The 16,753-nt window shown below is 49.3% G+C and overlaps 7 protein-coding genes across 7 annotated transcripts; 3 read left to right on the top strand and 4 right to left on the bottom strand.

Moving 5' to 3' along the window:
* Positions 1–581: 581 nt before the first annotated feature.
* Positions 582–3,176, bottom strand: Pdw03_5753 (AP-1 adaptor complex subunit beta, putative; the record flags this gene model as incomplete). The annotated part of the gene is made up of 7 exons (XM_014682742.1): positions 582–1,011; positions 1,064–1,425; positions 1,480–2,048; positions 2,101–2,738; positions 2,801–2,932; positions 3,009–3,029; positions 3,100–3,176. 7 exons carry the CDS (start codon positions 3,174–3,176, stop codon positions 582–584), a joined length of 2,229 nt encoding a protein of 742 aa, XP_014538228.1.
* Positions 3,177–3,975: 799 nt separating this feature from the next.
* Pdw03_5754 (Transcriptional regulator, putative) lies at positions 3,976–5,283 on the bottom strand (the record flags this gene model as incomplete). Its single annotated transcript, XM_066101160.1, has 3 exons — positions 3,976–4,608; positions 4,675–4,941; positions 5,029–5,283. The coding sequence occupies 3 exons, from the start codon at positions 5,281–5,283 to the stop codon at positions 3,976–3,978; spliced, it is 1,155 nt and encodes a 384-aa protein (XP_065958100.1).
* Positions 5,284–5,779: 496 nt separating this feature from the next.
* Positions 5,780–6,549, top strand: Pdw03_5755 (FAD dependent sulfhydryl oxidase Erv1, putative; the record flags this gene model as incomplete). The annotated part of the gene is made up of 2 exons (XM_014682744.1): positions 5,780–5,946; positions 6,027–6,549. The coding sequence occupies 2 exons, from the start codon at positions 5,780–5,782 to the stop codon at positions 6,547–6,549; spliced, it is 690 nt and encodes a 229-aa protein (XP_014538230.1).
* Positions 6,550–6,995: 446 nt separating this feature from the next.
* Positions 6,996–10,948, bottom strand: Pdw03_5756 (Coatomer alpha subunit; the record flags this gene model as incomplete). The annotated part of the gene is made up of 6 exons (XM_014682745.1): positions 6,996–7,250; positions 7,315–8,402; positions 8,456–10,354; positions 10,411–10,730; positions 10,787–10,836; positions 10,919–10,948. The coding sequence occupies 6 exons, from the start codon at positions 10,946–10,948 to the stop codon at positions 6,996–6,998; spliced, it is 3,642 nt and encodes a 1,213-aa protein (XP_014538231.1).
* Positions 10,949–11,617: 669 nt separating this feature from the next.
* Pdw03_5757 (uncharacterized protein) lies at positions 11,618–12,289 on the top strand (the record flags this gene model as incomplete). Its single annotated transcript, XM_014682746.1, has 1 exon — positions 11,618–12,289. The coding sequence occupies one exon, from the start codon at positions 11,618–11,620 to the stop codon at positions 12,287–12,289; it is 672 nt and encodes a 223-aa protein (XP_014538232.1).
* Positions 12,290–12,471: 182 nt separating this feature from the next.
* Pdw03_5758 (BTB domain transcription factor) lies at positions 12,472–13,781 on the top strand (the record flags this gene model as incomplete). The annotated part of the gene is made up of 4 exons (XM_066101161.1): positions 12,472–13,117; positions 13,256–13,376; positions 13,435–13,649; positions 13,705–13,781. The coding sequence occupies 4 exons, from the start codon at positions 12,472–12,474 to the stop codon at positions 13,779–13,781; spliced, it is 1,059 nt and encodes a 352-aa protein (XP_065958101.1).
* Positions 13,782–14,327: 546 nt separating this feature from the next.
* On the bottom strand, positions 14,328–15,730 carry Pdw03_5759 (Tubulin-specific chaperone c, putative; the record flags this gene model as incomplete). The annotated part of the gene is made up of 4 exons (XM_066101162.1): positions 14,328–14,534; positions 14,596–15,318; positions 15,371–15,531; positions 15,613–15,730. The coding sequence occupies 4 exons, from the start codon at positions 15,728–15,730 to the stop codon at positions 14,328–14,330; spliced, it is 1,209 nt and encodes a 402-aa protein (XP_065958102.1).
* Positions 15,731–16,753: the final 1,023 nt, after the last annotated feature.

Genomic DNA, 16,753 nt, shown 5'->3' on the forward strand with positions numbered 1-16,753 from the left:
GGTAGAGGGAAGTTGGGTTTCCTGAGCACATCTCACACCTACAATATGGGAAAAGCCGTCTTCTTCTTGAATCAACTATTTAACGATGTACGGAGCCTATAGAGATTCGTCAGTTCAAGGGCTTTTTTCTGACTTTTTTCTGTCTTTTTTTCTGTCTTTTTCTGTGGAGCCATGGCTCACATCGGCCGAGAAAAATCGGAAGTCTATTTGCATCTCATCGGCATTTGAGCCTTTCGGCCTCTGAATTTTTGCAACGTAGAGCTAAGTGGTAGGTGTGTTGCACTCCGTAGATGTTTCTCGTCTGATGTACATCAAACCTTACATCCCAATACTAGGCTGTATTGTTAAATCATGCAGAATCTATGTTCAAAAACGCCACAATATAAGAATTTGATATTCGAGGCAAATTGTACAGGCCTTTCGAAGTTCGTTTAGGTAGAGATGCAAGCAAATTAAACAAGTAAAAGAAAACACTAATCTATCTCGTGCAATACAGATTCACGCTTGCGAAAACTCCTGGATACAACATCAGCCGCTAGGGTCGGCTAGACACGCTTGGCTGTACCATCAATGCCATTGCTCTAGAAGAGCGACAAGATGTCGTCGTTGGATTTCTTAGACTGGTTATTTGGAGAAGGGCCCGCATTCCCGGAGAGATCAAGACCAGAGAGTCCGTTCATGAGATCACCGCTGTTGGCACCGCTTGATGAGGGCTGGGCGGCACCGGGGTCTCCGAAAACGCCCAAGAGATCGTCCAGGTTGTTGCTTGTTTGGACAGTCGGTTTACCAGCTGCAGGAGACGCTATCCGTACGGGAGTGCCAGCCAGACCCTCCAGACCGGAAATGCCGCCGGAAGGCTCGGTATGTGCGGAGGCAGGAGCACCGCCGTCGAAATCGATGTCCAGCAGGTTCTCGACGTTGTTTTGCGCCTGCGTAGGGGCTGTGGTACCGCCAGCGGCAGCGGCGGCAGCTGCAGCCAATGGGTTCTCGCGCGCATTCTGAATTTGTTCCCTGTGGATTTGTAAGCAACGTGTTCGACGAACACAAGAGATTGAATACGTACTCGATAGCAGCGCGCATAACGGCATCGGCGCCGAATCGGCCGTGGCCGACAAACTGCTCGGGGGGCTTGTGGTAAACGGAAGAGAGAGTTGACAGTTCGGAAAGGAGTTGGTCGAGAAGCGCAGGTGGCAAAGAGTGAATAGTGGTGACGATGGGAGGCTTGTCTGAGAGTACGATGTTCTTGGTTGCGTTTGAATCGCTGGTGTTGGACAGAAGACGCCAGTAGATATATGCTCGGTCACGGACATCTGGGTTGTCGTTCTCGGATGTGGCAGCCTGAAGTACCCGCTGCACCAGGCCCTGTGCCTTCTCGGGCCGTTTGAGGAAGAGTTTAACTACAGATGTGAGGATTTGCAATTGGGTCTTTGATAAGAAGTTAGCTAAGACGGTGGTATGTAAGTGGAGGGAAGAACAAACCGAAGAAAATTCTTCGTTGAAACCATCCACAAAGCCAGCCAAGATATCCCCTGCGTTGCTAATTTTCTCGGCATACTCTCCGACAATCCAGATGATTGCCGCTCTAGCATTGGGCTCATCCAGCTCATCAATGCACTGGCAGAGAGTGGGGATAATACCTTCGTAGCCAGGGTATTTCCGGAAAATGTCCTTGATGACAACAATAGCTTCCTGGACGACGTAGTTCACTTTAGTATTGATGAGATCCAACAACGTGTTAACACAGCGCTCGCTAGCGCTCTCAATCTTAATGGCAACCTGGCCGATTGCTCTGACGGCTCGGCGGACAAAGTCCATATCGACTTCAAGGGCATACTCCTTCAATTCGGCCAGGAGCTGGTCCACATTGCGGTCGTTGGCTATGCGCACCAGAATCTCAAGTTTCTGGAACTTTACATATTGCGGGTCATTGTATTTGCAGAAGAAAACGCGGAGTTCTTTGTTGAGAATGTCAGGCTCCTTCTGTAGCAGAAGGTCGATATTTCTTAGTGCAACGTATTGCACTTCGGGGGCCGACGAAACCAGTGTAACTGTGTACAATTAGCGAAAAGAAGGTGCAATGGTAGCAGCGAAAGAGCATACCCAATGGCGGAGCCATCTTTTTAAGGTAGGTCTTCGACAAATCAGGGCTGATATTCTTCATATGTAAGAACACAGCCTTGACTGCAGCAAGAACCACGCCTGCATTAACGTGCTGGAACTGAGGTGCAACTCGTTCGCATATATGCTCCGACTCCTTCACGTCGGAGGTCTTATACTCGGCCAAAGTTGAAAGAATGGTGACGCGCCCCCATTCCGTGCACTCGTTCAAAGCCATCAGCATTTTCCGTAGGGTGTTGCTATTAATCTGCAGAGCCTGTGTCTCAGGTGCCGTGTGGTGAATCTCCTGGAGTGCGGTCACGGAATTGGCGACAACCATGGGGTTGGGGTCTCCAATCATCTCTTGGAGCGTCTTCAAGAATCCATTCTCGATGGCCATTTCAGGGTTGAGATCAAAAAGCTTGGCCACACAAATTGCAGCGGTCTTGCGGACATATGGCGACTCGTCTCGGAGGGTCTTGCGCAACGGTTCTTCCATATAGTCCACCATCTTCTCCACCCGAATACAACCCATTGTTCGGATTGCCAGCGCACGAATAAGTGGGTTAGGGTCTTCCGAGTCTTGTACGAAAGTGTTCACAGCGAGAATACAAAGATCAGGGTGCGATTTGGCATAGTTCCTGAGAGTGAGATTCAACCGATTAGCACACGTAGCCATCTTCAGTTGTACTTTGCTACCCACATGAGATAGAGGTAGACCAATTTCTTCTGCTCCAGATCGGCTGTAGCAATGTTCTTTAGAACGTCTGGGAACAGGGCCGAGACATCCTTTCCTAGGGTCATGGCCATGATCGTCTTTTGAATGGATTCCTTCCTGATGCATTGTCAGCCAGACCGTGTCTTCGCCATTCACCACCAGGCCGGACTGAAGGCTTCACTGCCGTACATACCGTTCATACGCATACTGGGAACTGAAAGAATAGTTAATAAGATCCGTCTCGTTACGGCGAGTAAACCAGCGCATCAGAGGGGGTCGCATACACAAGTCCAGCTCGCAATTCAAACGTTTCTCCTTTCCGAGGCACCGTAAAGGCGCCGCGGATCTTGTTCATCGCCATGGCAAATATGTATAAGCTTCAGCAACGACTAGGTCATACCTCCGCTTAGAAATCGGGGATGGAAGTGGGTATCGAGTAGCGTTGGGCGAGACTGCGGGGGATTGGAAGGTTCACGGTCGCGCGAGGTCGGGAAATGGAATGTGTGGAGACTGTTCGTCCCTTTTTCTACAAACACAAAGAGATTTTTGAACAATCCGGGGGTGGAGAGACTTCGAGGAAGAATGGGGGAAGAGAAGGAAAGAAAGGGTGTTTCGGACGATCAAAAGTTGTCCACAAATGGTGGCTTCTGGACCTCTCCCGCTCTACGGCCATCAACTCTCTCTCCTATATTTTGTCCTCTAATCCTCTAATTCAGACTATCGCTGTATAAATGGTATCGTTAACTCTACATCTATCAAACTGTCCAACTACCAAGGCTTACACATCTGCAGGCTAACCTCCCTAACTTGCGACGCCTCTTTGTCGAGGCTAGAACGGAGGCGGAGGAGAACGAGTACTCGCGAAAGGCCGTATGTCATTGGATCACCTCGGGTCGATTTGATCATGCTAACAGGTGTAGTTTTACAATCTCGTCCTCTTCATCTCTTCTGTTGCCATCTTCAGCTTAACTGCTCAGCGCATGAGTGGACCGAAAGCTGGGCGATGATGAAGACCCCTATTGCCATACATTTGGATATCATGAAGCATGAACGATGAGATTAAAAGTAACATGATCGCATATTCCGATTTTCTGGCAACGGAGCCGGTCCGACGAACTCATTTATTACAAATCCATTCGATACAAACCCTATACTAGCCATCAATCAGTCTCTTCGCCCTCACTTTCTAAGAATGCAAGTGACTGTCGTCCCCGAGCCAACCTACGCCGAGGCTTCGCATCCTCATCATTCTCTTCGTCACTCTTGGCACCCCATTGTTTTGCACCTTGCTGGATCTGCTCAAGATCCGCTTTCAGCTCCCGTTCTTCGCGGATCTGGTTCGCCTTCTCTTGAGATGGCCGGCCAGTCATTCCAGCATCCTCCAGCATTCCCTTGAGATGCTTAATTTTGGCCCTGGGGGTATCGTACGGCGCCAGCTCTTTACCCCACAGCTTACGGATCCCGCATTTGATAAGCCATCCTTGCAGTCGTTTGATTTCAGCCTGGTCCGGGCTGATATCCTCATCCTTGCCTTTTGAGGCCTTCTTCGTCTTAGTTGCAGTTCCCCCGGCACTTTTCTGTCGCTTGCGTGGGGCCTTGGGCCGAGGCTCCTCGTCAAGCACCACCGACATCTCACTTTCGGAATCATCCTTGGCACCTCTGGCCTTTTTGGCGGCATCTGAACTATTGTCGGGAACATCGGAAGTGTCTGATATAACATTTGTAGGTCTTGATACGGAGGGATTCTTTGCCTGTGAAATTTTCTTCACTGGCGCTTTTGATGGTTTATTGGGCTTTGTGACATCATCTTTATCAGAAAAATCAGAAGCGTTTGACACATCTTTCTCGGGTTTTCGTACGGAGGCCTTCTTCGCTGGTAACCTTTGTTTCGGTGCTTTTGATCGATTTCTAGGCTTTGTGACCACGTCACTCTCGTCGGACGACGGGGCCGATAACTCATCCTCCTTATCGGACACCGGTGTCCTGGTCTTTTGGCGCTTCCTAGGCTTTGGCGCGGTCTCAGGGTTTGCTCGCTTCGCAAGGGCAATGGGCTTGGGATTTAGAGGAGAAATAGGCATTTCGGAGGCTTGAGATTGAGGATTTTGAATTGCCTGGTCTTGTATTTCCTGTTGAAGAATCGTAATCAGTGTCTTTTCCTCTGGAGCTGCTCTGGAGCTTCTGAGGGGGCGCTGTAGATGCAAAAAAAGACTTACCACCTCGTCCTTGATGATATTCTCACTGCGCGCTTTCCAGTCACCTGTCAACTTAAAGTACCCCGCTGTGAGACCTAGTGTGTCTTCAGCGGCAAGTCGCACGCGTTTCACAGTCAATTCCTCCATATTTCCCGACTTGAAGATGGTAGCCACTTGGTCCCGAAGGCCCTTCTCAAGAGTCTGGTCAGAGGGAGTGTGAAGCACCTCACCGTCAGCTTCAGACTCAGAGTCGGACATTGTATACTTCGGTGGCATGTTGATGTCACTCTGTTCCGATTAGAAAGAGGTGAATGGTGTAGGAGTGAGCTTGAATAAGTGGGCCAGCCACTCGGACCATACATGAAAACGGACCCAACAAGCAACGTATTGGAAGAAAGAGGATTTTGTCTTTCTATCAAACTGCGACTGAGCGCGTCTGGATCGAGGAAGCGCGGCGGGAACGGATGACAAACCGGAATCGAGAGATCGGCGCCGTGATAATTTTGACTTGCATATCATTTGCGAATCTTGCTCTGAAAGCTTAGGTTTTTTTTTTTGATTTTTGACATATTTCGAAGCTCATTGGCCCTGATAAGCTTGCTCGTCTCTTTTCAAGGGTTTTATGTCCTGACTGTTGCGCGAAAAACCTGTCACCACTACCACTTTCTCGCCTCCGCTGTTTCTCCGCAATCTGTAAGAAATCAGCCCCGAATTACTTCCACGACTCCAAATCATCGATCATTCGACGAACTTAATATCCACAAGTGAAAACATGTCATCAGTCCCACCGGAGCAAGTCACTAGTCAATATAAAGGCACGCCATCCATGTTCACCCAGCAAACCCCCGCGACCTCCGCAAACTTCCCCAAGCCCACCGGAGACGATGACTCAAAAGCCCCATTGCCCAAGGGCGTAGTCCTGGACAAAGACGGAAAGCCGTACGTATCAAAACATTGCAATAACCTGGCCTACCCTGTGAGCTGGAACTACAGAACAAGCTAACACACCCACCTCACAGCTGTCGCACCTGCACCTCCGTCGCCTCATGGCGAGCATTAACCAAGCAAGCCGACCTCAAAATCGCAAACTCAAACTCTGCCTCTTCCCCCACCTCGAGCACAAGCAAATTTACAACCTCAACACCCGCCCTCGGCGCCGCTGCAACATCCTTTCCCAGTGAAACTCCTTCAGACTGTCCGCCAGACGTCGAAGAACTAGGTCGCTCAACATGGACATTGCTGCACTCAATGGCAGCTACATACCCTGAAAAAGCAAACATGGAACACCAAGCGAACATGAGTGGGTTTTTAAAGTTCTTCTCGAAGCTGTACCCGTGCTGGGTATGTGCGGATGATTTCCAGACATGGATGGCGCATCCGAGTGGACGGAATAAGCCCAAACTGGAGAGTCGGAAGGAGTTTGGGTGGTGGATGTGCGAGGCGCATAATGAGGTTAATCGGAAGCTTGGGAAGAAGGAGTTTGATTGTCGGCTTTGGGAGGAGAGGTGGCGAACTGGGTGGAAGGATGGTCGGTGTGAATGAGCTGTATGTTAATGGTGGTTTTCTTGGAGTGGTCTTCTCTCTACTCTTCAGTTTGGCATATCTCCCCTGTACATTAGACATGTACATTAGACGCATACATTTTGGTGAATTAATATGGATTGTCCTTGTATCACTACCGATCGAGTAGTTTGAACCAAGCGACTTCAGACATGGCATTTGGGCCATGCCTCGAAGAGACCTTTTGGATAAAACATGTTCGCATACAAACTAGATCGCTAAGCAATTATAATCTTGGATACAAAATGACATCTAGACAAGAGGACTGTGTGCAGGAAGTTTTGTCTTTCTCCCAGCCGAAAAAAAAAACCAAAAGCGCCGCCAAACACAACTTCTCCTCGTGCAGATGAAATGTAACCATTTGTAACTTCGTTTCAGGAAGAAGAGAAAAAAAAGGCAGAAAACCATAATGCTTCGTCATGCGGCAATTAAAATTGACTGGGGACGAACAGACGCAGACCGCTGGCCGGGGCACCAATCTCCGTAACATTCGATATCCGGTCGACACTTCCCTTGTACTGGGGGTGGTATTTAGCACCGGTGAAGGGGTCTGAGACACTGGGGGAGCCGCTGTAGATAGGGGTGTAGGAGGCAGCACAGATATCGAACTCAGCGAAGGGGTCGAAGTCAATGTCAATCTGGTCTTGAGGGTTGCGCTCGCATTGAGTTTTGATCTTCTTGGCCTGTTTCTCGTTGTTAGTTTTGGTACATCACAAGTTGAAGATTCAAATTTGAGAAAAGTCTGACCTGTTCCAAAAGCTTAGCGGAGCCTCCATTGGCCAACATCCGGTTGGCAAAGCTCAAGGCGGAGCCGTAGTTCTTGTTGGCAAAGGCCAACTTCATAGCAGCCATCAAAGCCAGCTGTCGGTGAGCGACCTCGAGCTTGGGAATTGTGAAGTAGGCAGACAGCTCAAGGCTGCGCTTGAGATCTTCAGGGGAGTTGGTGGTGAGAGCACGGCGCTCGAGCTCGATCGACATGGCGAGAATATATTCCCGAGCAGTGGCAATGATCTTCTTTGTCTCCTCCACATCGGCATCGGATGAGACGGTGTTAACAAGAACAGTGTGGAGAATACGCTTGAAGGTTGCCACACCATCCTCCAATCTGTTGGACCGCATAGCGGCATAACCTTCTTGCAGGTCAACATTGGCAACCGTCTCTAGGTCGCGGGGAATGATGGGAAGCATTTTTCGGGAGTCAGTCTCTTCGACTGTTCGGCGCACATAGTTTATCAAAGGCGGTAGACCAGCGGTAGCCGGGAGATAGGTCTTGGACGCTTTGTAAATTTCAAGGAAGCGAGCCTTGAGAGGAGCGAAATGAACTGCGCCAACTTGGCGGTTCAAGAGCTGCATTGCAGTGTCGAAAGAGCCAGCGGCGACGTGATCGGCAGCCAGAGGGGAGTTACGAGCCCACGAATCAGCCTCAGAACTACCCGCGCCAGCTTCGGCACTTTCCACATTAACGAAGTCGACCTCTTCCTCAACATTAACATCATCACCCATATCCCATCCGGTAACTTCCTCTTCATCGTCATCAAGAGTTTCCCTGGCGACAGCATCTCCTTGCTCCTCTTCCTCAATCTCAAATCCTTCAGCACCAACCTCTTCATCGGCGGCACCAACCTCTCCAAGAAGAGCCTTCTCGAAGGAGGAGTGACCGGCAGCTTTAAAAGGCCAGTTGGACTTGAAAGTGGGAGCAATGGGGTTAGGAACCTTCAAAGGCTGGTCGAGTGTGGGCAGGACGATCTGATCTTCGCTGAGACCAACAGCCTCCAAAATAGATTCGGCCTCTTCAATCAGACCATGTGACTTGGCAGTAAGATAGGCAAGAGGGTCTGGCAAAGATTAGCAAAAGACAGAAAAAATTGCCACCAGGGTTAATGCTTACACAAGTCCACTTCCTTGAACATCTGGATTCGGTCCTCAACGTCCCCACGGTAGATAGCGTTTTGGAAACGAGAGGTGAAATCGCCACGATGTTCGGCAATCTTAGCCATACGAGAAAGCTTCTCCTGGTCGCCGGTAGAGAGATAAAGGAAAGAGAGCTTGTCGAAGTTACGCTGCTTTTGGTAAGTCATTTCAACGATCTGGTGGTTACCGTGAGCCAATGCCTCAGCTCCAAGTCTGCTCCAGAAGTTGGGGCGGTCGAGTTCCCGTGCCATTTCATTGGCAACCTCGAGATTACCACATTCAAGGGCAAGGTCGAAGCGGGTCTGGGGGTCTTGCACGAATTGCAGAGCAATCTCGGGGTAGCCCTTCTTCTGCAGATAAGAGATAATACTTTGGCCAACCAAACTCGAGGTCTTGATGATCTGAAGCATCTCGTCGTAATTCCGCTTCACGAGAGCCAGCTTGAAACGATACTCAGTCGGGTCGATCTCCAAGACGCGTGGCTGGGCGTTGCGGTCAAGAGCGTAGACGCTACGTCCCTTGACGCGCACAAGGTATACAGTTTGATCAAGAGTGCGAATAATGCCGTTATCACCATTGAGAAGGGAATACTTCACATGGTTAAGGGTGGAGTAGAGCAAGACACCGGCGTCATCCCAGGTAGCACTCTTGATGCGAATAGTCTCGTGCAATGTGCTGACCTGGTCGAGGGTCTTGGTCACGATAGTGACATTGTGTTTGCTGAGCAAAGCGCAGTACAACCCATCGTTAGACCACACCACATACTTCACTCCGCTGACAGCAAGCTCCGCCAGCTGCTTCTTTTGTTGGATGTCAAACAGAGCAACATGTGTCGGGGTGATGAACAGCAGACATCCAGTACCACCAAAGTAGATATCAGTTGTGCCCGCCGGGGGCTTGATTGTCTTCGTTGTGGAGTTACTAAGGTCCTTAATATCGACCTGCTGGCTCGGGGGGTTGAAGACAGCGAAGCGGTTGCGGGCGACGAAAACTGCCGAAGTGGCCTGTCCACGCTTAACGTCTGTAGGCTCAACAGCTCCAGTTCCATCTCTTGGGAGATGAATCAATTCGTAAGTTCCATTATCGGCGGGCGTAGTAACCAGAATAGCACGCTCGGCGGGATTATAAGAGAGGGTACGCGGAGGGACCCATGGGGAGCCCAGCTTGCGCAACGAAAGCATTGGTGGCGACTCAACGTTTTTGCCGAAGTCATATGACTTGACATGCTTGTCCTTTGTAATGTAAAACAGCTGGTTCTGGTGGATGGCGGACGCAGGTCGTTCTCGCTCGAGCTTGAAGACCATGACACCGGTGTCATGGCCCGCGGCGAAGAGGTTCATCTCGGGGTGAGCCGCAATAACCCAGAATCGATCGAGGTCACGCTTAAAAGACTGAACGGATGTACGCTTGTTTAGATCCCATGCGCGAATCGTCTTATCTTCTCCAACGGAAAGGATGAGGTCCTGGTGTGGATGGAACAGAGCGGCGGAGGCATTTTGGAAGTGGCCGCGGCAAGTATCAACTTCCCAAGCCTTGGTATCACTCATCCGCCAAAGCTTAACCAGCCGGTCGTCACCAGCTGACACGAGCAAGGGGAGTGTGGGGTGGAACGACACCCAGTTAACTCCACGATCATGACCTTCTAGCACAAACTTAACAACTGCGTCGGTATTTCCAAACATATCCGCTTGGTTTGGGTTGGCTCTTGCCATCTGATCTTCGAACGAAATCGAGGTCGGGGCCGAGTGCTTCTTCCGCAGGCCGGATATGTCCCAAATTCGAACCGACTGATCCAACGAGGCCGAGGCAATCAGATCCTCGGTGGGATGGAACTGAGCGCACATTACATAATGGTTGTGGCCGGTCATCGTACAGACTAAAAAGTTCAGAGCATTAGTCCATATTAACACAGGTAGCTCCAATGCATCTTACTGAGTGACCGATTTTGCCAGTTCCAGATTCTGATGGTCTGGTCATCGGACGCAGATAGAATCCAGGGCAGCTCGGGGTGGAAGAATACTGTTCGCACATAATCCAAGTGACCATTCAATGTGAACAAGCACCTCCGAGTCTGGTAATTCCAAACCTTGATCTTGTAGTCGTCACCTCCCGACACAAACAGGGGCTGGGTTGGGTGGAAATCAACGCCCCGAACTGGGCCATCGTGTTCTTCGAACCGGTCGATAAGAGTTCCCATACGGTAATCCCACAATTGGATGGTAGAGGAGTGAAGGGAGACGAGAATCCATGGCCTGTTTTTGAGGTCAGATAGGGTGCTGTTAGGTGTCCCTCCGCGGGATTGACTGACCGTTTGGGATGGAATGCGATTCCTTTGGCTCTGGAGGATTTCGACTCAAACTGTAAGAGGGAGAGAATGATTAGCATCTCTAATTGAGTGCCATTGTTTGACGGCGCATTAAGATGCCCGAGGGGGGCGTACCTTGGTGAGCATGTTTGGGGAGGACTGCATCTTGAAGATTTGGCCGGAGCCGCACTGTAAAGTAGCAAGCTCCGCACACTAGAGAGCAATAGAAGGCAGAGGCGACCACCGCATCCACCTGCAAGAAAGAAAGAGCGAAAGGTAAACACTTAGTGCTGGTGTTTGGTGTAGCAGTAAACTAAACGTGGACTCTATTGTGGAAGCGAGTGATATCGGCCAATCAAGCTGCCGGGCGGTGAGCGGTCAGGGGCAGCTAGTCTCGATCTTTACTTTGTACAACAGTTTATGTGGATTGTTTATAGATCAGGGCCGAGGTGAGAATGTTTGATGTATTCTCGTGTTATATAGATTGAAATCACTCTAATCTCTTTTTTTTTTCTATGCATCCAAAGTTCAACTTCCACAAGTGGAGATATCTCCCGTTCTCCATCTTCCACCCCCATGTTGGAAGAATCTGGAAGGCCATGGTGTTATGACGACCATGACTTTCTTGCGAATTCCATTCTCTTGCACTTTAACCGGTCTCTTTCTTGTACTTGGTCATTTCATAATAGAGTATATCTCTTTTTCTTCAATACCAGATTTCATTCTTCCTACTTCAGACTTCCTTAGAAGCCTGGGTGTGGATTTGACCGTCTAACAATTTACCTTGACCTGGAATGTCAACAACGCTTAGACTCAAATCTTGATACAATACGCATGGAAGGCCTTTCAATGGATGATACCACGAGTCCTGCCAAGCCAAACCCGTCCTTCGAACACCTTCCCGGGTTTACTTCCTCTGGTATTGCAGCAGACCACCAGCCTGAGGAAAGTGAGCAGAGTATGGACGGCTCAGGGCCCTCAACGCCCACCCACGACACGGATCTGTTCGAGAACAGCAAGGAAATTCGACTGATTAAACCCTACGATATTGAGGAGCCCGATGATGACTTAGAAACTAGCATTCCAAGGGCAGATCAACTATGTCTCCCAGATCGATTTGAACGGTGGCACCGTGAATTAACAAACTATCTGAACGATATGGACAACCAACCGGGCGGATCTAATAGCAAAGCATTTCATCCAGCGCGAAGGAGAGGAGAGAAGAGAAAGCCAGCTCATCACACACTCGCTACACAACAGGACTATCCTCACTTCGCACAAAGACATGCATCGGCCGAGACGCAACCTGAAGTGCATGAGCACCGCTCCAAAAGACGAATGTTTAGCAAACTTCCAGAGTGGAATTTTCAAGACATAGACTCATTTGGCACTTTCCGGGAAGGCAATGCGAACGAAAGCTCGGGTTCCGAGACAGCATCAATCGACCTGACTAGCAACAATGCCATGAACGACTCTCCCATGGTCGATGAGATGGATATCGACTGAAAATTATATTATGATGCTATTCTCGGCGGTAATTCTGGGTAAAGTCACGTCTAGCATGTGGGCGGATTTGCCTGTATTACATGACGTCATATGTGTCTCATTGTAGCTCTAGAGGTTTAAAAGCACTTCTCTGGATCGAGATGTATTGGTCTTTACCACCATCTTAGAAATCAGCCGACATCATGGCCACACGGACATCTTCACGCCCTGCTGCCCAGAAGGCCAAGGAAGCCATTTCAAGTTCCGCCGAGCCTACTAGCAAGACCACCAAGGGAACAAAGCGGAAAGGTTCAACCGAAGAGGCTCCACAGCCCAAAAAGGAGAAAATAGAGGAAACAACGCCAGAAGGAGAGAAAGTAGAGCAGGTACCAGGCGCATTGGCAGCCGGTTCAGTACCGAAAACAGAGGAAGCACCCGTCAAGACAGAACAATCATCCGAAGAACAACCGTCAAAGGAGCATCCCGCTGAGATCCCTCCAGAAAAACCTCAAGAAGTTGAGGGAGGTCTGCACAAGTCCGAGGAGAGGGAAAATGTGGTATCCTCAAACATCCTCGAAAAAGGCTTTATCTACTTTTTCTTCCGCCCACGCGTCAACACAGAGGACCCCCAGAGCATGGGCGACGTCGCGCGAAGCTTCTTTGTCCTCCGTCCAACGGTCCTTGGGGCAAAATTTGACGAAGGACAAGGCCCTGTTGACGAAGACGCCTCCTGTCGCTTGCTGATCCTTCCAAAAAAAAAGTTTCCAACTTCGCCCAAAGAACGAGACATGGGATTTGTGGAGAAGGCTGGCCAATCTATGCAAGCTCTCCATGATAATTTCATCACCGGTAAGACTTACCAGACTTCTACCCGAGGGGAACGTCACACCGAGGAAGCCAGACCCTACGCAGAAGGTGTCTACGCGATCACCTCCACCCAGCGAGCATCCCATCTCGCCTATATCCTGACCATCCCTGCCGAGATAGGTGATATCCAGGAGGACTTTGGCCTGCAACCACGCGGGAGTTGGATTGTTCAATCAAAGAGCCCCAAGTTCGCTGGTCCACCGGTGGGTCAATTACCAAAAAACCCAGAATATCCTCAATCGTAAGTGGTCTCCCGTGGAGAGATTGTGGTAGTTCCCCGGTAACGTGATTCTCGCTAGGGTGCTGGACAAGTTCGAAGATCTTAGATGGGTGCCTCTGCAGCCCGAGTTCCTGGACTATCCTAACGCTCAATTCCTCATGATTGGCGAGGCGCAGAATGACCTTGGCAAGGCTGCATTTGCTATGGGTGGTAAACAGCCGCATGAGGAAGAGCCTGGTCAAGAACTGGAGAAAATGTCAGACGAGAATGAGCATCGGGTTGATGCTCTCAAAGGTATGTTGCTGTGTTGACTGATTCTTCATCAGGCGGAGATTAACCTTAGCCCCAGGAGATGAAACTGTCTTTGAAGATCTGGGCTACCATGCGAAGATTTATCCCAAAGTGCCCACAACTTGGAACAGTTGACCTGAACTCTGGCAGACGACACAAGGACTTAGAATAGATCTCAAAAGAAATGCCACCGATCACACTTCTGGCTGTAAAATTTTGGTGTACGAAAAACCATCATAGGGTTGGCAGAAGTCTTAACTTTTCAATAGCATCTCAAGCCAAATTGGTGTGCAGATAATATATCATGTCCTTCCTGCATCGACATGAACAGAGGCTGCAAAAGCGGCCAACTACGTCTTCTTGTTTCCTTTTCATCAAGTAAATTGTGAATTAGGCTCAAATCAGCATATTCCCTTCCGTCAAGCTCAGATCTTTCGGTTCGTAGCTACAAGCACATAGCTGTAGTGGCGCAGCTATGCTTGGGTCCATCCACAATGTCAAAGATCGCAAAAGTCGCAACTGAACATGGTGGCGAGAAGAAAAGGAGCAAAGGTGATGATGATTTGAAGTAGAAAGGGCGGTATGAATCACGTTGGCGCATAATGTCAGTTGAAATCAGGTGCGTCCTGTAGGAACATGTCCATTCAAGTGGGAAGCAAGACATCAGTCAAGCGGGGAAAACTAATTTTGAACTACTTTTACGGCATGCAAGATGTCCTCAAGAGACCATCCCGGCCCGCCGGGAACAATCTCTGCCCAGACCTCCTCGGGAACGGCATCGTTGGGGTCGAGTAGGCTCCAGTTGGGACTAGGCTCCGGCTTAATCCATTTGAAATCTTCGACCTGGCTCCAACGATCTTCGTGATCGGGACGGTCGTGGTCCAAAGCCTAGATAGAAGAATATAAGTACCAAACCAAAGGGGAGAGGTCGCACGAGGAGAAAACTGACATAGGCCTTCGGAATTCGACCAAATCGAATATTGGAGCAGTCCTCAATAATGGGGTTGCTCGAGCAGCTGAGATAAACATCAACATCGCTGCAATTGTGCATGCGGAACTGGCGACATGATACCACAATCACGCTACGCTTAATGCCAGTAATGTGTGCAGGGCCATTTACTTGACCGCAGATCAATAAGCTTTCTTTGATCCCCTTGGAAGTCAGACTGGCATACGGCTTTCCGTTGGCAGTGGGAATCGTCATATCAACGATACAGCGATCCAGGGAGGTAAGAGACACCGGGACCGTGGATGTTGACCCGGCGGCTGGAAGCATAATGTGAAGTTTATGATAATCATCGACCGACACAGAGGATATGCCGGTGGCCGCAAACCCGCCAGAGTGGTTCTCCGAGGGAGACTTTATAGCAAAGTTCCCGGCCGGGACACCTGGGAATGAAGTGGGAGCAAGCTCCGGTCGCTCTTGTTGCTGCTTTTCCGGCTCGTTCAGTGGGGTGGAAGGGTAGTTGGGGGTCTGGTTCGCGGACGAATCAACAGACGAGGCACCGGGAGAGTGATATCCAGGGATGCTAAGACGCCCTTCAACTGCCATCAGGGCAGCGTCCGACAAAGAGACAGCAGACGTATTTTTCTTGGTCTTGAAGCTGAACTTTGATCGGGGCTCGAATGCTGCACGGGTCTCGCTCAATCGATCTTGCAAAGCTTTGATTGCCTATAGAGATGTCAGCTCTGCTCTAGCAAGATAGAATGTGAGTGGCGTTTACCTCTGCGTACACCCTTTGATCATAGGTGGGGATATAGCTCGCTGCATCCTTGACTTCGTTGGATAACCGCACGATCCCAGCAAGGCAGTGGTCTGTTGCATCGGCACGTTCACCACCTACTAGAGACGTGTCTGCAAGACGATCCATTTCCTGTTGTAAATCTATAATATTCCTGTCATCAGCAAGTGTTTTGTGGTTGTATTGCTTGATGAAGTGGCGTTTGAATCTCAACGGGAACGTACCGGTGATCTCATGCTGGAAATAGCGGAAGAAGCGCTCCTTCAAGGAGATATCAGCTTTCGAGACTGTCTGATTATCCGCCGACATTCGTCGTGGATGTTGTATTTCTGCTTCAGCCATGGCGTATTTGAAAGGACGGTTCAGGAATGGAAACGGAGATAAACTAGGGAAGGCCAAGGTCCTGTGAGATACGGATCGTAGCAATGACGTCGATTCCCAAGTTGATCATACCACCCCGCAATTGAAGCCAAATCAAGCAGATCCTTCCTAGGTGGCTTCCAGGCTTATTTGCGACTGTTGATTGTCTGATTTAGGCAAAAATATCGCAGTATTTCCCCACATTCAAATTTTCTGTATTTATATCTCGTCGGGTTTGGAATCCAAAATAAGTTTGGGGATTAAAAGTTCGGGCTATGTCAAAGCTTATCACTCAGTATCCATTTCTAAAGACGTTTCTTTATTTTGAAGTAAGTGACCGACCTCAGATTGACGTGAGAATCACTGCAGCTACACTGTGACGTCGATCATCCCGCATTTCACGGAGGTGGGAAAAATAGATGATCCGGGTAGATTTTTAGGCTACAAGGCATCAACTGGACTTGAACACTTTGTCGTTTCGTGCTGTGCCACATACATTAGGTTACCCTGCAAGCTAGAGATTTGTGGGCTGATTAGGAACAACAACTTCATTCGATTGAAATGTACGACAAGAATTTGTTTGATAAATTTTCTGTTGCTAAATTCTAAATTGAAATATCTGAATTGATGGACTCAAGTTTGATGGTACAGTGTAGCCTATCACTGGTCCACAGAGAAATTTGAAGACCTTAAGGGATGAGCATACTCTATTTTTGCATGGGGGTGATACAGCGGGAGCGCTGGAAAAAAATCATTGCAACGTAAGCTTTTGCCTCCTTGTGCAAGGATTTGGAAGCTAGCCATCTGATATTGTTCACGAGGTCGTCCCGGTTAAGAAGCTCCCTGTAATCGGGCTCATACATATCACGGTCTCTCAAACCCAGAAAGCCAGAAAGAAACTAATCACTTTGTTCCGAATATGAAGTTTACGTGTGCTTTGGGTAGCAGTACATATGCAATTTGTCTCTCTCGGCGGTCCATCCTTGTCACTGGCAAGAGCGACAA

Source organism: Penicillium digitatum, chromosome 6 (assembly GCF_016767815.1).
Source record: "Penicillium digitatum chromosome 6, complete sequence".
NCBI classification, from domain to species: domain Eukaryota; kingdom Fungi; phylum Ascomycota; class Eurotiomycetes; order Eurotiales; family Aspergillaceae; genus Penicillium; species Penicillium digitatum.